This window comes from Aotus nancymaae, unplaced genomic scaffold (genome assembly GCF_030222135.1).
Source record: "Aotus nancymaae isolate 86718 unplaced genomic scaffold, 86718_ANA_hifiasm-v0.15.2.pri h1tg000028l, whole genome shotgun sequence".
In the NCBI taxonomy this organism is placed as follows: domain Eukaryota; kingdom Metazoa; phylum Chordata; class Mammalia; order Primates; family Aotidae; genus Aotus; species Aotus nancymaae.
Window position 1 is genome coordinate 13,662,738 of NW_026988441.1, and position 22,776 is coordinate 13,685,513.

At 49.8% G+C, this 22,776-nt stretch overlaps 2 protein-coding genes across 17 annotated transcripts in view; one reads left to right on the top strand and one right to left on the bottom strand.

Annotated features, from left to right (window-relative positions):
* The window catches only part of PLD3 (phospholipase D family member 3), a 30,618-nt gene extending 10,032 nt beyond the window's left edge, over positions 1-20,586 (bottom strand). The window contains exons 1-6 of one of the 15 annotated variants that reach the window (XM_064381307.1): positions 20,506-20,572; positions 3,358-3,390; positions 2,418-2,509; positions 2,244-2,318; positions 2,014-2,156; positions 1,010-1,193 (exon numbers count right to left, since the gene is read on the bottom strand). In XM_064381307.1, coding sequence (XP_064237377.1) covers positions 1,010-1,193; positions 2,014-2,156; positions 2,244-2,318; positions 2,418-2,444 — 429 coding nt within the window. In that variant the 5' untranslated portion in view covers positions 2,445-2,509; positions 3,358-3,390; positions 20,506-20,572. The other 14 variants (XM_064381305.1, XM_064381302.1, XM_064381304.1 and 11 more) reach the window with 14 other exon arrangements.
* Positions 20,587-20,849: 263 nt separating this feature from the next.
* The window catches only part of CUNH19orf47 (chromosome unknown C19orf47 homolog), a 34,009-nt gene continuing 32,082 nt past the window's right edge, over positions 20,850-22,776 (top strand). The window contains exons 1-2 of one of the 2 annotated variants that reach the window (XM_012461404.3): positions 20,850-20,905; positions 21,612-21,696. The gene's annotated coding sequence lies outside the window, so the exon portion shown is untranslated. The remainder of the gene's footprint in view (positions 20,906-21,611; positions 21,697-22,776) is intronic. The other variant, XM_012461403.2, reaches the window with a different exon arrangement.

Sequence of the window (22,776 nt, forward strand, 5' to 3'; positions counted from 1 at the left end):
GAGCCTTGTAATTTCAGTAAGTTTTAAGACAACTTCTCACAAAAAGAGGCAGTGGGGAGAAGAAAACAGAAGGAACAAATTCGTGGTTTTTCAATAGAAGAGGTTATCCACGTAGGCTGTTCCTTTTCAAATCATGAAGGAAATTTTTTGGTTTTTTTTTGAGATAGAGTTCCACTCTTGTTGCCCAGGCTGGAGTGCAATGGTGCGATCTCGGCTCACTGCAACCTCTGCCTTCCAGGTTCAAGCGATTCTCCTGCCTCAGTCTCCCGAGTAGCTGGGATTACAGGCACGCGCCACCATGCCCGGACAATTTTGTATTTTTAGTAGAGACAGGGTTTCTCCATGTTGGTCAGGCTGGTCTCGAACTCCTGATCTCAGGTGATCTGCCCGCCTGAGTCTCCCAAAGTGCTGGGATTACAGGCGTGAGCCACCACACCCAGCAGCTTTTACGTTAAGTTTGTCTGCAGATCCTACAAGGATGTAGTAACAGCAGACTCACAAAGGCTGACTCTATGTCAGGCACTGTGCTAAAATTTGCATGGATTAGTCCATTTCATTCTCACAAGAGCCCTAAGAAGCAGGTGCTATACGTTGGCCCTATTTTACAGATAAAGAAACTGAAGCTGGAGAGAAGAGGTGACCTGCCTGGGGTCACACAGCTGGGAGGTGGCCCCTATCTTGAGGCTAGGCTGTTAATTACTCCACTCTTCCATTTCTTTGTGTGACGGGGTCAGGGCAGCTTGTGGGCGAGTGACATCTGCCAGCCTAATAATCCCTTGTAATCAAACCCACACCCTGACATTCAGAGGCCTACAGATGACCATGACAAACGCCCCCAGTCCAGAGGGCCACGTGAATTCAGCTGCTTCCAAACACCTGTGTCCAATCCACTGTGTGAGACATGCCCATCTGTCTCCTGGGCTGCAGGAGAAACCCCATCATCACCCACAGCCCCTGCTGCCTCCCATCCCCTTCCACGGCTGCTGGTCAGGGCCAAGGTTGCAGGTACCTGCTGGGCAGAGGGCTCCTGCGTGTGCGTGTCATCGTTGGTGAGGGTCCAGTAGAAGGAGGCGATGTCCAGGCTGCTGCGTGCACCGGCAAGCAGGCCCAGCCAAGCCTGGCTGGTGGAAGGGTTCCCCATGGAGGCATTGGGGAAGTCCAGGCCCTCAGGAATGCTTTCCACCAGCACTGCTCTGGGGGGTGGGGAATGCTATCAGCCATAGGGTGCCGGAGGTGACTGCTCTGCTGTCCATCCATGGGTGTGTTGAACAGACCGTATTTTTTTTTACAGACAGAGTCTTGCTCTGTCTCCCAGGCTGGAAGTGCAGTGACACAATCTCGGCCCACTGCAGCCTGGAACTCCTGGGCTCAAGCTATCCTCCAGCCTCAACCTCTTGAGTAGACAGGACTACAGGTGTGTGCCAGTATGCCTGACTGCTCTTTTTACTTTTGGTAGAGATGGAGTCTCACTACATTGTCTAGGCTGGTCTGGAACTCCTGGGCTCAAGCATTCCTCCCGCTTCAGCCCCCCTCAAAGTGTTGGGATTATAGGCGTGAGCCACTGAGCTTGGCTAAACTGTATTTGAGTTTTTCTTTTCTTTTCTTTTTTAACTCAATATGTTGAAACACTTCTTTTTTAAAAAATTTTTAAAACTGTGTGTATTTGAATGTGTGCCTAGACTCATGATTCTCTGTGTGTCTGTGAATGTGTCTGTCTAGAGGTGTGGAAGGAAGGTCGTGTATTTAGATGTGTGTGTGTGTGTGTGTGTGTGTCCACAGATGTGGGTGGAAGATGCTGTGTCTATTCACCGGCCAGATAGAAGATGACGCTGTGGCTGCCATAGAAACTGTGTGTGGAGGAGGAGGGGGCGGGCAAGCACTTGGGAGTCTGCAACCTCCTCACTTGTGGCAAGTGCTGGGTAGGGCTGAGTGCAGGCCCCACTTAAGTGTGTGCTTAAGTGTCCCTGGTCTGGCAAGCCCCTCCCCCCACCACCTGCAGCACCCCCCACTTACTCGCAAGGGTCATAGCAGGGGGCTGGGCGCTGGTTGGGCCCAAAGAGATGCAAGTCGCCGTATTCCCATAGAAACAGCTGAGTCATCAGGGCTCCGAAGCCCACAACCGCCAGAATGAGGACCAGCAGGACCCAGCGGGCTTTCTGTGGGGAGGAGGAGGTGGTCAGCCAGCCCGAGGGGGCAGCCCAGCTTGTCCCTGAGACAGAGTGAGGGTGGCGGAGGGCTCCTACCTTTTCTGCAGCCTTCCACGCCTCAATCTCATTCATGGGCAGCTCGCTGGCAGGTTCCTCTGCAGGCACCTTTAGCTAGGGGATGGGGACCACAACAGGGGTAACAGGGTGGCTCTTCAAATCCCACCCCCACTGCACCCAGCTCCACCCTGTGGAGCCCCCCAATCCACCTACCTCCTGGTACATCAGTTTAGGCTTCATCTCGCCTCGAGGCTGGGGGGTACACAGAGCCCAGGTGAGAAGGTGGGTGTGTCAGGGTCTCCAAACTGGCAGAACAAAAGTGGGCACACTGTGGGGTGTTCTACGCTTTCGAGGGACAGACATCACAGAAGGGTGATTAGTCTTGGGGCTATTCATAAGCACGGGGGCCACTGGCACACTGCCCACCACCCTAAAAAGAGGAAGCTGGTCACTGGTCAGCAGGATTTCGAAATCCCTCAAAATCCAACGACTCTGCTGCCTGCTCATCACTCAGCAGTGCCCACCCTGCCCCCATCAGCACCCACGCAGCTCCCCTCTAGCAGCTCCCTTCTCCCTCCTCCAATCTCTAGACACCCACAGAAAGACAGCCCTGGATGAGGTCAGTGGAGTCCCAGGTCTTTGTGCCCGGCTTTTCTCAGCCCTGGGACTACACAGGGGGTATATTCGAGGTGGCTCCTCTGCTCTCACTCAGGTTACTCCCACACCACACAGCTCAGCCGGGGATCATGAGGACCTCCCTGCCACCCCGGTGCCCATCCCCCCAGCCAGCCTCCCCCCACCTACCCCTGAGGGGCCTCAGACTCGCTCGCAGGCGTCTGCTGCTACCTCCGTGGGGCCCCAGCTTCTGCCCGGACAGGCTGAACAGGGGTGGGAGGAGGAGGGGGCGGGGCAAGCGGGAGCTCCGCCCACTGCAGCAGGGAGTCTGCGCAGTGCGCACCTCAGCCCGGGCTCACCGCAGCGAGAAGGGGGGCCCCGGCCCCCCAGACGCGGTCGCTCCAACCTGGCCCTGTTGGGGGGCAGTACATGGCTGGGGGATGGCCTTTGCTACATTCCACCCTAGAGTCCCCGTGTGGGGCAGGGAAGCCACAGGTAAAGAATAAAAGGAGCTTCACGTCTTTTCTCGTCTACAAACCTTGTGAATTTTTGTACCTTGGGCATGCATTACCTGGTCAAAAATAAATACATAAATAAAATTAATAAAACGCTTATAAAATGAAAAGGAGAGATCAAGGGTGATTAATAGGATGAAAAAATGTAGCGATAAGGTCAACAGAAGGCAGTTTACGGTATGCGATGGGAAGAAAAGGGCAGAGGAGATGGTGGATTTTCTGTTGGAGTCTATTTGGACTTCAGTATTTGATTTTTTAAAAACAGCTAACTGACATTTTGATAGGGATTTAAACAAACTTATTTTCCGATCCACCCCATCGCATATCTCCCAAGAGGGATTTAAGGCCCCGACTGGAGAAATACATTGAAGAACCCTTTCCTCTCTCAACCCTCCTCTCCTCATTAAGAGAGGGTGGTACCTCTCTAAATGAGACAGGGACACTCTCTTCCATCAAGCTCCCCCAAACACACATGGCAGGAAGTCAAGAGATAATTGCAGAAAAGGAGTTTTACTGAGAGAAGCAACAGGTCAGAAGTGGTTGCCTTCAAGGGAGTGGGGATTTCAGGGTAGGTCAAGATTGCTTTTTATCCTAAGTCTCTTTTCTTTTTCTTTTTTTTTTTTTTTGTGTGTATCAGGGTTCCGTTCTCTAGGGTGGAGTGCAGCAGCACGATCATAGCTCACTGCAGCCTCAACTTTCCAGGCTCAAGCAATCCTCCTGCCTCAGCCTCCCAAGTAGCTGGAACTACAGGCATGTGCCACCATGCCCAGCTAATTTAAAAAACAACAACAACAACTTTGTAGAGATGGAGTCTTGCTTGTTGTCCAGGCTGGACTCCTGGACTCAAATGTTCCTCCTACCTTAGCCTCCCAAAGTTTTGGAATTACAGGCATGAGCCACCACACCTGACCCGTATTTTCTTTTCTTTTCTCTTTTTTTGAGACGGAGTTTTGCTCTTTTGCCCAGACTGGAGTAGAATGGTGCAATCTCGGTTCACTGCAACCTCCGCCTCCTGGGTTCGAGTGATTCTCCTGCCTCAGCCTCCCGAGTAGCTGGGATTACAGGCGCCCGCCACCACACCTGGCTAATTTTTGTATTTTTAGTAGAGACAGGATTTCACTATGTTGGCCAGGCTGGTCTCAAACTCCTGACCTCATTATCCACCCACCTCAGCCTCCCAAAATGCTGGGATTACAGGCGTGAGCCACCGTCCCTGGCCTATTTTATTATTATTATTTTTTTTTGAGACAGAGTCTTGCTCTGTAACCAGGCTGGAGTGCAGTGGTGCCATCTCGGCTCACTGCAAGCTCTGCCTCCTAGTTCAAGCGATTCTTCTGCCTCAGCCTCCTGCGTAGCTGGAATTACAGGCACACGCCACCACACCCAGCTAAACTTTGTTTTTGTTTTTGTTTTTGAGACAGAGTCCTGCTCTGCCCCCCAGGCTGGAGTGCAGGGGCACAATCTCCGCTCACTGCAATCTCCCACTCCGGGTTTAAGCAACTGTTGCCTCAGCCTCCCAAGTAGCTGGGATTACAGGCAACCGCCACAACACCCAGCTAATTGTTTTTGTACTTTTAGTAGAGACAGGGTTTCTCCATGTTGGCCAGGCTGGTCTCAAATTCCTGACCTCAGGTGATCCACCTGCCTTGACCTCCCAAAGTGCTGGGATTACAGGTGTGAGCCACTGCGCCCAGCCTTATTTTCTTTTTTAAAATTGTGAAACATAAGCTATTTTCTGAGAAGTACAGAAAATATCTCTATGTAGGTTGAGAAATAATTATAAAGCAAACACAGGTGTCGCTAGTTTCATCACCTTTTAAAAAATCAGGAGCATGCATTCTGTTTTTTGAAAAAGAAGAAAAAGAAAACTCTCAAAGAGAGCTAGGTTCTCCCTTACTCCAAGATCCAACCCAGATTTTTAGGGTTAACTTGCAAACTCCTCCCCACCAATGTCAGATCCCAGACTGGTGAGGGTAGAACATGCTAGATCCCCTCTTTTCATGGCAGGAAGACAAATGGGGATGCCTAAAAAGGATCTAGCAGGCCGGGCGTGGTGGCTCACACCTGAAATCCCAGCACTTTCGGGGGGGGGGGTCGAGGCAGACGGATCACCTGAGATCAGGAGTTCGAGACTAGCCTGGTCAACATGGTGAAACCCTGTCTCTACTAAAAATACAAAAATTAGCTGGGCGTGTTGGCAGGTGCCTGTAATCTCAGCTACTTGGGAGACTGAGGCAGGAGAATTGCTTGAACTGGGGAGGTAGAGGTTGTAGTGAGCCGAGACCGTGCCACTGCACTCATGCCTGGGCAACAGAATGTGAGACTCTGTCTCAAAAAAAAAAAAAAAAAAAATCAAACTGGTGTTGTTGACAAATTTTAAAAAAAAGGATCTAGCAAGAAATGGCAACAGACTAAGGTTATTTGAAACTCCAGAGGTCACTAGGAGAAGCAGAAGATAACATCAGTCTTAGAGGCGGCTGACCACAGCATTGTGGGTGGAGGAGGCAGGAGGGATTACGGGAAATGCTTGCCTTCGGTTTTCTTTGAAGGCCTTGGTGAGAAATACTTTTATTGAAGAATATGGAGTTGGAACAGCAGGCGATGTGAAATTAGGGAAGCCAAGATGAATAAAAACAAAACTGAAGGCGAGGTGGGGCATGGAGATCTGAGTTAACAGGACTGGCAGCGTCAGGGCTGGAGAACAGGGATGGTCACCAATAAACCAAAAATAGGAAGAAGGGCCGGGCACTGTGGCTCACGCCTGTAATCTCAGCACTTTGGGAGGCTGAGGTGTGAGGACTGCTTGAGCCCAGGAGTTCCAGACCAACCCCCAGTCTCTACAAGAAAATAAAAAATAAAAAATAAAAACAAAATAAAAATGGGAAGAAAATAGATGGACTTCAAAGTGTCAGTGATGTTTTGGCTTTCAAATTGTACAGTGATTACAGGTCTGTAATGATTAGTTTAACTTTTGATACATTTTAATTTTATTATTTTTCTTACTGTATTAACTTTTAATTAAAAAGTAAACTAATAGGCCAGGCACAGTGGCTCATGCCTGTAATCCTAGCACTTTGGGAGGCTGAGGCAGGTGGATCACGAGCTCAGGAGTTCAAGACTAGCCTGGCCAACATGGTGAAACCCTGTCTCTATTACAAATACAAAAATTAGCCAGGCATGTTGATGCATACCTGTAGTGCCAGCTACTCGGGAGGCTGAGGGAGGAGAATTGCTGGAACCCGGGAGGTGGAGGTTGCAGTCAGCCAAGATCGTGCATTGCACTCCAGCCTGGGCAACACCTAATACTGGAGGGCCAAGTACTGTGGTTTACATGTGTAATCCCAGCACTTTGGGAGGCTGAGGTGGGAGGATTGCTTGAGCCCAGGAGTTCAAGACCAGCCTGGGCAACATAGTGAGATGTAATCTCTACAACAAATGAAAAAAAATTAGCCTGGTATGGTAGTGTGGATGTGTAGTTCCAGCTATTTGGAAGACTGAGGCAGGCGAACTGCTTGAATCTGGGAGGTGGAGGCTGCAGTGAGCCCTGATCGTACCACTGCACTCTAGCCTAGCTGACAGAGTGAGAGCCTGTCAAAAAAAACAAACAGCTGGGCGAGGTGGCTCACCCCTGTAATCCCAGCACTTTGGGAGGCCGAGGCGGGCGGATCACGAGGTCAGGAGAGCAAGACCATCCTGGCCAACATGGTGAAACCCTGTCTCTACTAAAAATACAAAAAAATTAGCTGGGCGTGGTGACGCATGCCTGTAGTCCCAGCTACTTGGGAGGCTGAGGCTGGAGGATAGCTTGAACCCAGGAGGCGGAGATTGCAGTGAGCTCGGAACACTGCACTGCAGTCTGCGAAAGTGAGTCTCCATCCCAAAAACAAACAAACACACAAATAAACAAAAACTAGTACTGGAGAAGCGATTTAGATTGGATTAGACTGGCAAGACAATACAGTGAGTGCTAGAGCCAGACACCTGAGCTTGAATCTGAGCTTCAGCACTTAGTGACTGTTTGACCTTGCAGAGCGACAATGCCTCTGTGCCTTGATTTCTCCATCTGCAAAATGGGCGTGGTAACAATAGCATTTGCTGTTCATTAATTTTACTCACATTTACTGGTTGCCTTGTGTGCATCAGGTATTGTTTTAGGCACTGGGGATACAGATGTGAAAAAATTTACAGGAGGGAAAAATAGAGGCTGGGCGTGATGGTTCAGGGCTATAATCCCAGCACTTTGGGAGGCCGAGGTGGGTGGATCACCTGAGGTCTGGAGTTCGAGACCCACCTGGCCAACATGGCAAAATCCCATCTCTACTAAAAATACAAAAATTAGCCGGGAGTGGTGGCGGGCACCTGTAATCTCAGCTACTCTGGAGGCTGAGGTGGGAGAATTGCTTGAACCCGGGAGGTGGAGGTTGCAGTGAGTTGGCGTCAGTGCACTCCAGCATGGGCAACAGGAAACTCCATCTCAAAAAACAAAAAACAAAAAACAAAAAACAAGATAATAAATGATATGTTAAAAGGTAGTAAGTGCCATAGAGGATCAAGGAAGAGAGGTGGGGTGGAATTGTGATACTTAATAAGCAGGTCAGAAAAGGCCTCATTGAGGAGGGGATGCCTGAAAAAAGCTTCAGGGAGAGGTAAGATGGACATCTGTGAGAAAAATGACCAGGACAAAGGCCCGAGGGAGGAATGTGCCTGGTGTGGATGGAGAAGAGGGAGGATGCCAGTGTATCTGTAGTGGAGTGGGCTGCGGGGAGAGGGAGACATGTCACAGAGGTGACAGGGCCAGATCTTTTGGGGTTGCTTGGACTGAGTAGGATGGGGTCACGTGTGGGCTCCCAGCAGGGAAGGATGATGTGATCTGCTTCTGATTTTTTTTTTTTTTTGGAGACGGAGTTTCACTCTTGTTACCCAGACTGGAGTGCAATGGCGTGATCTCGGCTCACTGCAACCTCCGCCTCCTGGGTTCAGGCAATTCTCCTGCCTCAGCCTCCTGAGTAGCTGGGATTACAGGCACGCGCCACCATGCCCAGCTAATTTTCTGTATTTTGAGTAGAGATGGGGTTTCACCATGTTGGCCAGGATGGTCTCGATCTCTTGACCTCGTGATCCACCTGCCTCGGCCTCCCAAAGTGCTGGGATTACAGGTGTGAGACACTGCGCCCGGCTGCTTCTGATTTTTTAAAGAGATGGGGGGATCTCACTATGCTGCCCAGGCTGGTCTTGAACTCCTGGCCTCAGGTGAACCTCCCACCTTGGACTCCCCCATTGTGGGGATTTCAGGCACGAGCCACTTCACTGGGCTTGCACTGGATTTTGTAGTGGGTTGAATGGTAGCCTCAAAAAAGATACATCCCACGCAAGCATAATCCCCAGAACTTGTGTGCATGTGCCCTTATTTGGAAAAAGGATCTTTGCAATTGTAATTAGATTTAGGATCTTGAGAAGAGATCATCCTGGACTATCTGGATGTGCCCTAAATCCAATCACAACTGTCCTTCTCAGAGATAAAACAGGCATAAGGCCATGTGAACAGGGAGGCTGAGATTAGAGTGATGTGGCCATAAACACAGCAATGCCTGAGCCACCAGAAGCTGGGAGAGGTGAGGAATGGAATCTCCCCTCCAGCTTCTGGAGGAGCATGGCCCTGCTACGCCTTGAGTTTGGACTTCTGGCTCCAAAACTGAGAGAATAAATTTGTTGTCTTTTTTTTTTTTTTAAAGACAGAGTCTCACTCTGTCACGCAGGCTACAGTGCACAGTGGTGAGACCTCAAGTGATCCACCCATCTCAGCCTCCCAAAGTGCTGGGATTACAGGCATAAGCCACTGTGCCTGGCCATGCATTCTGTTGTCGTAAGCCACCAGCTTGGTGGCAATTTGTTACAGCGCCCCGAAGAAACAAACACAGGTGTTACAGGATCCCCCGGCTGTGTGTGGGGGACAGGCTGGGGCAGGGCCAGGGAGCCCGGGGGGAAGCTGCTGGGAGCATCCAGGCAGGAGCCAAGGGTGGACAGGACCAGGGTGTGGGCGGCCAAGTGTCAAAGAAAGGGCAGGTTCTGGATGCATTTTGAAGGTGGAACAGATGGGATTTCCAGGCTGGATGTGGGTTTGAGAGCAGTAAAGGAGTCAGGATGACTCTAAGGGTTTTGGCCTCAGCAAATGCAGGGATTGGAGTAGATAGCTGATTGGGCAAGACGGGGAGGGGCAAGTTTTCAGAAAAGACCAGGAGTTTGATTTTGAACGTACAACATTTGAGATGTCTAAAATCTGACTGACTCCTCTGAATTAAAGGAGTTAACAGATGGCTAACACCTGTAATCCCTGCACTCTGGGAGGCTAAGGTGGGGGGTGGATTACATGAGGCCAGCAGTTCAAGACCAGTCTGCACAACATAGCAAGACTCATGTCTACAAAAATTAAGTTAAATTTTAAAAAAGGAATGAACATACATAGAGTGTGCATAGAAGAGCCACTGGCATGCAGGAGGCTCTCAGTAAAGGTGACTCAAGGCTCCTAACAGTCCCCCGTGCAAAGGCATCCCCCATCCCTGCCCCAGACACAAGACGGTTGCTTTTCATTGTAAGTCTTTACTTATATTGAATTTTTTTTTTTTTAATGGACATAGAACTTCTATGGAAACTAAATTATAAAGAGCTCAGACTCCTAGCTAGGGTGCCCCATCACCAGATCCCAGCCTCCAGAGGACTGTGGCCTCAGGTGAAGGAAATCAGGCCCCTCTCCCTGCTTAGATCCTTGTGGGAGCAGAGCAGGGTGAAACTGAAGGTGGGCACGGGCAGCTGGGTACTGGAATTCCTCCTCAGCCTGTCTCAATGCCTGTGTTCTCAGGACCCCAGAACCCCCACGGGACTCCCAGCTCGAGCTGTCCAGGTTGGTACTTATGCTCTGCCTCCTCGTTGGTATGACATGAGATGAGATCAGGTCTCATCTGGGAGAGAGCACTGCCAGGAAGCGTGCTCTCTCCCAGCCCACAGAATACTGCCCAGTCCTCTTGACTTGTGGTCCTGCCCGCCTTGGGCATGACACCACAGCCCACAAAAAGGAGGAAGTAAAACCCACAGGGTCACAGATCCCTGAACACCCCACCCCCAGGGGAGGGAGGCAGTGGGAGATTTGATTCCTCCTCTAGAGCAGCCCTTTAAATTGGAGAGCTGACGGTTCAGATTCCACTTCTGCTACCTTCTTGCCAAGTGACGATGGGCATGCGGCTGTACTTCTGAGCCCCATTGGCCTCAACCAGTATTGGCCATATTGGCAGGGGATGGTGGTTTACGCCTATAATCCCAGCACTTTGGGAGGCCAAGGCAGGAGGATGGCTTGAACCCAGGAGTTTGAGACCAGTTAGAACAACAAGGTGAGACCCCATCTCTACAAAAACTTTAAAAATTGACTAGGCAGCCGGGCGTGGCGGCTCACTCCTATAATCTCAGTTCTTTGGGATCACCTGAGGTCAAGAGTTTGAGAACAGCCTGGCCAACATGGTGAAACCTCGTCTCTACCAAAAATATAAAAATTTGCCAGGCGTGGTGGCAGCTACTTGGGAGGCTGAGGCAGGAGAATCGCTTGAATCTGGGAGGCAGAGGTTGCAGTGAGCCGAGATTACATCATTGCACTCCAGTCTGGGCAACAAGAGTGAAGCTCTGTCTCAAAAAAAAAGAAAGAAAGAAAAGGCTGGGTGCGGTGGCTCACGCCTGTAACTCCAACGCTTTGGGAGGCCGAGGTGGGTGGATCACAAGGTGAGGAGTTCAAGACCAGCATGGCCAACATGGTGAAACCCCATCTCTACTAAAAATACAAAATTTAGCCGGGTGTGGTGGTGGGTGCCTGTAATCCTGGCTACTCGGGATAATTGGCTAGGCGTGGTGATGCCTGCCTACGCCTGTGGTCCTAGCCACTTGGGAGGCAGAGGTGGAAGGACTGCTTGAGTTCGGGAGGTCAAGGCTGCAGTTAGCCATGATTGTGCCATGCACTCCACCCTGGGCAACAGAGCAAGACCCTGTCTCAAAACAACAACAACAAATAAAATGGATATCATCTTATATGCACTGGAGGGTGGTGACTAGGGAATCACCGAATGGTTAAAGGGTGGGTCTCAGAGTCCCACAGCTCTGACTTCAGATCTCAGCTCTGTGGAAGTGGGAAACGAGGTTCCCTTCTCTAAGCCACACTTTCATTCTCTGAACAATGGGGAGATTAATAATACCAACCTCACATTTGCCGGGAAGATTCAATGAGATCATCCATGGGAGGCAGGAAGCACAGTAAGCCCTTGAAACACGCTGCTTGGTGAGATCTGTGTGCGCCCTTGTATCTTGTATACAAGTCAATCACACATAATCAACTTGTATGTGTCCCTTGCTATGTCCGTGTCTGGTTTATTCCTCCTCTGTACTGCCCAGGCCATTGTAATTGCTCAAAAGACATTGAAGGCAAAAGAAATGGAGAAGCAGAATGGAAAAATTTGAGAGGAGATTATTTTAGATGTCTCTATACCTACTGACACTTTTGTACACAATTATAACCAGCTGGTACCAGTTCTAAGCCCAGAGCGTACAGGATGGGTGCAGACAATGGCATCTCAGCCTGAGATTAGGGCTGAGAGAGAGTGGGGAAAAAGTCAAGGCTGATTCAAGCCATCTGAGAATGCAGTGTGCTTCTGAAGCCTACATACAGGAAGCATGGGCAGATCACACCCCAGGAGACATTTACAAATCCACAGGCTGGCCAGGAGCAGTAGCTCACAGAAAGCTGAGGTGGGAGGATCGCTTGAGCCCAGCAGTTTGAGACTAGCCTGGGCAACATACTGAGACCCTGTCTCTAACTTTAAAAATAACATAAAATAAAATACAAGTTTATGGGGCTTCCAAGGGGCTTAAAAACAGAAATCTCATGTTTAATGGTGCTGATTTTCACTAGATGGTGCAGACGTTTTTGGACGGAACCATCAATTGCCTCTGGCCAAGTCTATAGAAAACAGTACAGAATACTGGTTTTGCAAACATTTTTTTCATTTTCAGCAGTTAGATCCCTTGTTTTAAGGGAGAGAAGACAGTCTGAAAAACAATTAAATAGATCAAAAAAGCATCGTGAATGGTAAATACTTCTGAACTGGAACTTAAAAACCCTCAGCTGTCCCACTCCTGCTCAAAATCCTTCTGCGACTCCCCATTGTCCTCAGGACAAAGTACAAACTTCTTACTATGTCCTAGAGAGCCCTACACGGACAGGCCCCTGTGGACCTTCCCCCACCAATACAGCTCTAGCTCCTTCTTTCTCAATCCAAAGCTCTGTCTCCTTTCCTCCTTTCTCCTGAACTCCAGCTGTGAAGGTCCCATGGCCCCCCAGACACTTCCTTCAAGGCGTCCCCAGACTCCCTCACCTACTATGTCCCCAACTGTCCTTACCATCTTCCTCCCCCAGGTCCCCATTTCAAGGAGAGCTGTTGAACCCATCCTTCAGGTCTCAGCCTTGGTGCCTCCTCCTCCAGAAAGCTCTCCCTGACTGCCCCCAGCCCTGGGCCTTGTCCTGGACCCAACAACTTGTCAACTTGGCCCTGTGAGGGTCTCTCCCATTCACCCTTCCCCACAAGCTCCAACCTAATCTCTCTCACCCTCGTCCCCACTCCACCCACCTCCCTTGGCTTCCAGACTCCACTCAATCCTTGCAATCCCCCCTCCACGTGAATTTGACATAACCCTCTCCTCCTCAAAAACTCTCTGTGGCTCCCCGGTGTCCTCAGGACATGGTCTCAGCTCCTCACTGTGGCTGCCAGGGCCTTGAATGATCTTCCCTGAATGACCTCTTTGGTCTATTCTCGCCGTTCTTCCCACCCAAGTCGTATTTATGATCTTTCAGTTCCTTGAACCCAAACCACACTTTCCTCACCAGACCCCTCCCACAGCTGCTTTTCAGGCTGAGCAGACCTTTCTCTCCTCTTCATCTTGCTCATTTCTTTTCTTTCTTTTTTGAGACAGAGTCATGCTCTGTCACCCAGGCTGGAGTGCAATGGCGTGATCTCCTCTTACCACAACCTCCGCCTCCTGGGTTCAAATGATTCTCCTGCCTCAGCCTCCAGAGCAGTTGGGATTATAGGCATATGTCACCATGCCTGGCTAATTTTTTTGTATTTTTTGTAGAGATGGGGTTTCACCATGTTGGCAGGATGGTCTTGATCTCCTGACCTTGTGATTCGCCCATCTCAGCCTCCCAAAGTGCTGGGATTACAGGCGTGAGCCACCGCACTTGGCTATGTTGCTCGTTTCTATCGGCTCACATACCACCTCCTCCATGAACCCCTCTGGGCTCACATACTCCCCTGGGCCTCCCATTCCCAGGCCTGATCCTTCTGCCTGTGCCTCCTAGGGAGAGAAGATGGTCAGTCTGAAAAACAATTAAATAGATCCAAAAAAGCATCATGAATGGTGAACCCACCCTCCCTCCCTCCCTCCCTTTCTTTCTTTTTTGACATGGAGTCTCACTCTGTTGCCCAGGCTGGAGTGCAGTGGTGCAATCTCAGCTCACTGCAATCTCCACCTCCCAGGTTCAAGCGATTCTCCTGCCTCATCCTTCTGAATAGCTGGATTACAGGCATCCACCTCCACACCTGGCTAATTTTTGTATTTTTACTAGAGACGGGGTTTCACCATGTCGGTCAGGCTGGTCTCTAACTCATGACTCGTGATCAGCCCACCTTGGCCTCCCAAAGTGATGGGATTATAGGTGTGAGCCAGCCGTGAATGGTGAATACTTCTAAATTGGAACTAAAAAATCTAAGCTGTCTCATTCCTACTCAAAATCAGTGCTGTGATTAGCTGTCAGTGCTTGGTGCTGGCAGTGCCTGGTGTTGGGTTTGTCTCTCCCACTTGACTGGGAGCCCTATGAGGGCAGGGCTGGGCTGTCTAACTCACTGCCATGTCCCAGTCCCATGGAGCATAGGAAAGTGCACACCAGGTGCGCAGTGGCCAGTTAATTCATCTATCAATTCAACTAATATTTAATCAGTAACAACTTGCCTATGAGCCCTGCTCCAGAAACTGAGGTTACAGAAAAAAAAAAAAAATGGAGCTGGGTGCGGTGGCTCATGCCTGTAATTCCAGCACTTTGGGAGGCTGTGGCGGGTAGATCACTTGAGGTCAGGAGTTCGAGACCAGCCTGACCAACAGGGAGAAACTCTGCCTCTACTAAAAATACAAAATTAGTCCGGCATGGTGGCAAATGCCTATAATTCCAGCTACTCGGGTGGCTGAGGCAGGAGAGTTGCTTGAACCCAGAAGGCAGAGGTTGCATTGAGCCGAGATCATGCCACTGCACTCCAGCCTGGGCAACAAGAGCAAAGCTCTGTCTCAAAATAAAAAAAGAGTAAAATAATTCTTTCTAAAGATGATATTCTACTATGGGAGTGAGAATAAATGAGTAAAATACATGGACTACGCCTTGAAGAAAAATAAAGCAGGGGAGGGAGACAGTGGTATCACAACTGCCAAAGGCTCATGTCCCAGTTCAGAAATAATAGCAGGGCCAGGCGCAATGGCTCATGCCTGTAATCCTAGCACTTTGGGAGGCCAAAGTGGGTGGATTACTTGAGGTCAGGAGTTCAAGACCAGCCTGGCCAACATGGCAAAACCCCGTCTCTACTAAAAATGCAAAAATTAGCCAGGCATGGTGGTGCGCACCTGTAGTCCCAGCAACTTGGGAGACAGAGGCATGAGAATCACTTGAACCTGGGAGGCGGAGGTTGCAGTGAGCTAAGATCGCGCCACCATACTCCAGCCTGGGCAACAGTGCGAGACTCTGTCTCAAAAAATAATAATAAATAAAAATTAAAAAATAATAATAATAACATGGCTGGGGCCAGGCACGGTGGTTCATGTCTGTAATCCCAGCACTTTGGGAGGCCGAGGAGGGCGGATCACCTGCGGTCAGGAGTTCAGAACCAGCCTGGCCAACATGGTGAAAACCCGTCTCTATTAAAAATACAAAAAGCCAGGTGCAGTGGTGGGCACCTGTAATCCTAGCTACTCGGGAGGCTGAGGCAGGAGAATTGCTTAAACCTGAGAGGCGGTGGTTGCAGTGAGCCAAGATTGCGCCACTGGACTCCAGCCTAGGCAACAGAGTGAGACTCTGTCTAAAATAATAATAATAATAATAACAATAACATGGCTGGGCACAGTACTCACTCAGGCCTGTAATCCCAGCACTTTTGAAGGCTGAAGCAGGACGATCACTTGCACCCAGGAGTTCGAGACCAGCCTGGGCAACATAGTGAGATCTTGTCTCTACAAAACAATAAAAAGCCTAAAAAATTAGCTGGGCATGGTGGGGCGCGCCTGTAGTCCTAGCTAAATGGGAGGTTGAAGCAGGAGGATGGCTTGAACCTGGCAGTTTGGGTCTCTAGTGAGCCATGATTGCACCACTGCACTCCAGCCTGAGCAAGAGAGCAAGACCCTGTCTCAAAAAGATTAAAGAAAAATAGTAATAGTAAGTTTAGAGCAAAGCAGTGTTATCATCTCTGTTTTTCAGATGAGGTGGCAGGCCTCAGGGAAATTACCTGCTTAGGTTGCACAGCATTGGTTTGTCAGTGGGAAATTTGTTTTTTTTTTTTGAGATGGAGTCTCAGTCTGTCACCCAGGCTGGAGTGTAGTGGTGGGATCTTGGCTCACAGCAAACTCCATCTCTGGGGTTTAAGTGATTCTCGCGTCTCAACCTCCCAAGTAGGTGTGATTACAGGTGCCCGCTACCACACCTGGCTAATTTTTATATTTTTAGTAAAGACAGTGTTTCACCATATTGGTTAGGCTGGTCTCGAACTCCTGACCTCAAGTGATCTGCCCACCTCAGCCTCCCAAAGTGCTGGGATTACAGGCGTGAGCCACCACGCCTGGCCTCAATCTTTGACAGGAATATCTGAAGCTTTCCCCCAGTATAAAGGATACATGAGTGTGGCCTGAAGAAGATTCTGGCTCTCCTTCCAAGGCTGCCTCTCGCCTAACCATCCTGGGTAGAAGTTCTGGAGCTGCCACAGCTCAGGAGATGGCTTCATGTCACACTGGACAGCATCCCTCCTCTGCTCCACATCCTCCTGTGGCTACACCTCACTTGGAGTAAAAGCCAGTCTTCTCCATGGCCCACAAGGCCCTCCACGATGTGCCCCATCACCTCTCCAACCTCGTCTCTTGACCTCTCCTCTCACTGACTTCCTTGCTCTTCCTTAAATATTCCAAGCTTGCTCCTACCTCAACTCAAGGCCTTTGCTTTTGCTGTTCTCTTTGCCTAGCATGCCCTTCCCCCAGAGTGCCATGCCACTCTTTCTCCAGTTTTTTGTTTTGTTTTTGAGACAGGGTCTCCCTCTGTTGCCCAGGCTGGAGTGTAGTGGCAAAATCATGGCTCACTGCAGCCTCAAACTCCCAGGCTCAAGCAATCCTCCCACCTCTCAGCCTCCCAGGTAGCTGGGAACACAGGTGCATACCACCACACCTGGCTGATTTTTGTAGAAACAGGGTTTTGCTATGTCGTCCAGGCTGATCTCAAACTCCTGAGCTCAAGCCATCTGCCTTCCTTAGCCTCCCAAAGTGCTTGCTGCAATCACAGGCATGAGCCACCACGCCCGGCCACACTCTCTCTTCTCCTTCAAGTCTTTGGTTCCAATGTCACATTCTCAGAAAGCTTTCCCTGACCACCCTATTTAAAACTACAACCTTGACCACACATCCTCCATGCCCCTTCTAATACATCCAATAATCTACTTACCTATTTACCCATTGCCTCTTACCCCCACTAGAGTGTAGTACATTCCAAAAGGCCAGATTTTTTTTTTTTTTTTTTTGAGACAGGGTCTCACTCTGTAACCTAGGTTGGAGTGCAATGGTGCGATCTCGATTCACTGCAGCCTCTGTCTCCTGGGTTCAAGCAATTCTCCTACCTCAGCCTTCCCAGTAGCTTGGATTACATGGGCACGCCACCATGCCCAGCTAATTTTTGGATTTTTAGCAGAAGATGGGGTTTCGCCATGTTGTCAAGGCTAGTCTCAAACTCCTGACTTCAGGTGATCCACCTACCTTGGCCTCCCAAAGTGCTCGCATTGTAGGCGTGAGCTGCCGTGCCTGCTAGAGATATTTTGGTCTTTATTGCTCACTGAGGAGTCCCAGTGCCTAGCAGTGCTGGGCACATACATAGTACATGCTTAAGAATTATGTGCAGAATGATTCATTTGTGTTTTCACCCCTATATTGCAGATGCAGTAACTGAGGCACAGGGAGGTTAAGCCACCTGCCCAAGAACATGCAGCCTTTTTTTTTTTTTTTTTTTGAGACGGAATCCTGCTCTTGTTGCTCAGGCCGGAGTGCAGTGGCACGATTGCGGCTCACCACAACCTCTGCCTCCCAGGTTAAGCGATTCTCCTGTCTCAGCCTCTGAGTAGCTGGGATTACAGGCATGCACCACCATGCCCGGCTAATTTTGGATTTGTAGTAGACACAAGCTTTCTCCACGTTGGTCAGGCTGGTCTCAAACTCCTGACCTCAGGTGATCCACCCGCCTTGGCCTCCCAAAGTGTTGGGATGACAGGTGTGAGCCACCGTGCCTGGCCGATCATGCAGCTTTTTAAGTACTAAGTGCTAGAACCAAGATTGGAGCCAGAGAGTCCCAGCCCCTGGGCTCACACTGGGAACCATTGTACAATACTGCCTTGCTAAGATATGCTGAGAATAAGATACTTCCCTCTTCACTTGGGGATGCAGGACTCAAGTGGTTTTTTTTTTTGAAAAATAATTAATTAATTTTTTTCTGAGATAACGTCTCACACTGTTGCCCAGGCTGGAATACAGTGGCACCGTCATAGCTCACTGCAGCCGCAAACTCCTGGGCTCAAGCAATACTCCCATCTCAGCCTCCCAAACAGCTGGGACTACAGGCATGTGCCAGCACATCTAGCTGATTTAAAAATTTTTATTAACAACTTTTTTTTTTTGCTTTTAAATATGTTTTATTGGTTTACTTTGTCTATGGGATTTTTTTTTTTTTTTTTTTTTTTTTTTTGAGATGGAATCTCTGTTGCTCAGGCTGGAGTGTAGTGGTGTGATCTCAGCTCATTGCAACCACTGCCTCCCAGGTTCAAGTGATTCTCCTGCCCCAGCCTCCTGAGTAGCTGGGATTACAGGATTCTGCGACCACGCCCAGCTAATTTTTTGTATTTTTAGTAGAGAAGGGGTTTCACCATGTTGGCCAGGCTGGTCTCAAACTCCTGACCTCATGATATGCCCACCTCGGTCTCCCATAGTGCTGGGATTACAGGCATGAGCCACTGCGCCCAGCCAAAACAATGTTTTTTTAGAAAATATATATTCAGGTGTGAGCCAATCACTGCACCTAACCACTTAAAAAAAAATTAATGTTTTTTAGAGATGGGGTCTCACTCTGTCACCCAGACTGGAGTGCAGTGGCACAATCATAGCTCACTGCAGCCTTAAACTCCTGGGCTTAAGTGATCCTCCTGCCTCAGCCTCATGGGTAGCTGAGACTACAGGTACACACTACTGTGTCCAGTTAATGTGTTTAAAAATTTTTTTTGTAGAGATGGGGTCTTGCTATTTGCCCAGCCAGGTCTGTTTTTGTATTCTTTTGTTTTTTGCTTCAGTTTTCTTTTTTTGGAGACAGTCTCCCTCTGTCGCCCAGTCTGGAATGCAGTAGGGCGATCTCAGCTCACTGCAGCCTCCACCTCCAGGGTTTAAGGGATTCTCCAGCCTTAGCTTCCCGAGTAGTTGGGAGTACAGGCATGTGACACCATATCTGGCGAATTTTTTGTATTTTTAATCGAGATGGGGCTTCACCAAGTTGGCCACGGTGGTCTCGAACTCCTTGCCTCAAGTGATCTGCCCATCTTGGCCTCCCAAAATGCCGGGATTACAGGCATAAGCCGTTGCATCTGGCCCAGGACTGATGAGGTTTGACTTAAATGTGGGAGAAACCTGCCTCATCTCTCCAAAGCCCCAATTCTAAAAACCCACGGAGGTCTGGGCCTAAGCTACCTATAATCTCCCCCTCACCAAGCCCTCCTTGACCCTCAATAGCACTAGCTAAATGCTCTCATTTTTGGGGGTGGAGGAAATCACTCAGTCCAAGATAATGAGATAGGAATTAAGTATTTACAGAAGCAAGGTTAGTGATGGCCGATGTCCCACTGCCACAGGTGTGATGACATGCAGAGGTGAGGGCAACATGGAGACTGTCGGGTGGTGTGGCTGTGGTGGCAGAGTATCCTGATATGAGGTCTGTGATGACACCCCAGGAATGCCGAGGGTAGCTGGGGAGAGTGACCATGAGGATATGATGAAGCTGACTGGATGAGGGTGAGGGTGACATGGTTAATAGCAATATTAGCCAAAAACACCATGTCAAGCTGAGCCTGCCACAAGAATAAACTCACAGAATCGTCACACGCAGTCCTGATGTGGATGTCCCTGAGTGCATTCTGCAGATGAAGCTGGGATTGGAAAGGTGGCCTAAGGTAATCAAGGTATCCAGAGGTATAGTGGTGGGGCTGGGATTCTGACACACCCCAGGTAATGGGCTTCGGTACCCCGTATGTTATGTGAGATGTGACACGGGAAATGACAAAGATACGGAGGGAAGAAAAATAACTGTAAGGCTAGGTGGCTCCTTATGGGGAAAACCGGAAGCATGAGGAGTGGATGGTGACTGTCAGAGGAACAGTGATGACAAGGGAGGGACGAGGATATCAGGGGTAAGGATGACATAAGGGTTGCATGAGCGCGATGGGGACAGTAGCCGTGCGAAGGTGACTTGGGAGTATGATGAGGGTTTAAAGAGAAATGAGGATTTTACAGGAGAAATGTCAACAAAAGAGGGGTGCAGGTAACAAGGCGATGACGAATTTAAAGGAAGCGATTAGGGCCTATGGTGGCAAAGAGGGCTTAAGAGGAACGAAAGCGAGTTAAAGGGGTTGATGGCGATATTAAAGAGGGTGATGGCGACAGCAAAGGAGTGGTGAGGATTTAAGGGGGACGAGACAGAAAGAGAGGAATGACATAAAGGGACCGAAGACGACATAAGGGAGGAGATGCATTATAGGCAGGAGGACAACACAAGGAGGGCGGTTGAGGCGCCGCGCCCCCAGATCGCACAGTACCTGCACTCCACGTCTCCCACTCCGGGCCCCAGCCCCACAAGCACCTTCCAGGCTGGAGCCCCGCCTGACCGCCCCCCAGCCGCGCGCAGGCGTACTACGGCTAGACTGCGGGCCGGCGGGGGCCAGGCATGCGCCTTTCTTATTGGCCGCGCCGCTCGCTAGCGTCCCGCAGAGGGGAGTCCCCGGCCGGAGGTGGGCGGTCACGTGACTGTTATGGTCGCGCTCTCTCTGGTGGCGGCCTGGTAGGCTAGAGCGGCCGCGGGAGAATCAGTTCAGCTTCCGGCGGTGAGGCAGATGCTTCCGGGGCGGGCAGTTCGGGCCGGAGGAGTGTCTGACAGTTGGCGCCGCTGGCCGGGCGGGAGGGCGGGCGGCGCGAGTGGGCGCGGGCCCGGTGGGCCAGGTGAGGCGCGGGTCGTGGGTGGTGGGGCTGGGCCGGATGCGGTGGGGACAGGTGGCGTCCGGGGCTCTGGACTTAGTTGCGTCTCCGCTGTACGGTTTCGGACATACGATTTGTTTCCCTGAGCCTCAGTTTCCTCCCCTGTGGAATGGGGGTCGGAATCCGACTGTAGCACCGGCTTTATAAATGGGAGTGAGAAGTCAGCTGGCGTTCATTGGAACTCATAGCTCAGCGCCTCCGCATAACGCTGACTTCCTTACACTGCTATTATTGTTAATATTGATGTTTGCGCTTAGTGTGAAAAATTGTTGGGTTTGGAAGCCGTCGGATTTTGGTTCAAGTCCCAGCTCCACTGTGCGGCAGTGGGTCCTGTGTCTTCGCCTCCTTGAACTCCATTTTTTCTCATTTATACAATGAGAGCTAATAGTCCCAGTATCATAGGGTCGTCTTGAGGGTTCTGAGGGGCTGACACAGTGAGAGCTCGTGGCTTGGAACTGTAAAGATGATAATGATTCTGAGAGTCAATGGTGTTGCTGGGAATTCTAGGGAAGTGGAGGGAAAAAGCTCAGAGAGAGCAATAGGAAAAACTTAGAACTGGAGTCGGGAAAATCGACATCCTACCACTTACTGTTTGACCAATTTTGCTGAGTCCTGAAATATTCGGTTTTTTCCTTTTTTTGATAATGACTAGTGGATTTTTTTTTTCCAGTCAATTATTTTGAGAAGGCAAATTTGCATTGCTGTCTTCAATGGAAAACTAGCATTGCTGGCCATGAGAGGAAGGAAGAGTTAAGGTAAAATACAATGGAAATTGAACAGCCCATTACGTTGTAAACTGAAATGGAAAGATAATTGAAAAAGGAATGCTACGTATTCCCTTTGAATAGGAATACTGTTTAGAACTTGTACTACGTGATGCCCTGTTGTCAGATCCCATGGACCTCCATCAAGTTGTCCTTATACTTGGTTCCCAGCTCACACTTTGTATACAACTAGCGTTAAGTTAGTGACTGTGCCACTGCTTCCCTAGCTCACTGAAGATTTGTTTGTTTTATTTGATGCACACTTAACATTGTACCATCTGCCATGCATCTTCGTTCTCAGGACTCTGTTTATTAACTTGTTTAATCCCCGTAACACCTTTAAGAATGGGTCCTCTTTTTTCTTTTTGGGATGGTTTTTTTTTTTTTTTTTTTTAGACGGAGTTTTGCTCTTGTTACCCAGGCTGGAGTGCAATGGCGCGATCTCGGCTCACCGCAACCTCCGCCTCCTGGGTTCAGGCAATTCTCCTGCCTCAGCCTCTTGAGTAGCTGGGATTACAGGCACGCGCCACCGTGCCCAGCTAATTTTTGTATTTTTAGTAGAGACGGGGTTTCACCATGTTGACCAGGATGGTCTCGATCTCTTGACCTCGTGATCCACCCGCCTCGGCCTCCCAAAGTGCTGGGATTACAGGCTTGAGCCACTGCGCCCGGCCAAGAGATGGTGTTTTTTTAATTTTAATTTAATTTTATTTTTTTGAGACAAGGTATTGCTGTCATCCAGGCGCCGGCCAAGAATGGGTACTCTTACTTTTTTGGGGCATCGGGGGGATAGCGTCTTGCTCTGTTGCCAAGGCTGAAGTGCAGTGGTGCGATCTTGGCTCACTGCAACCTCCGCCTCCTGGGTTCACGCAATTCTTCTGCCTCAGCCTCCGGAGTAGCTGGGACTACAGACACGTGCCACCATGCCCAGGTAATTTTTTGTATTTTTAGTAGAGACACGTTTTCACCATGTCAGCCAGGACGGTCTCGATCTCCAGACCTCGTGATCCGCCCGCCTCAGCCTCCCAAAGTGCTGGGATTACAGGTGTGAGCCACCATGCCCAGCACTTT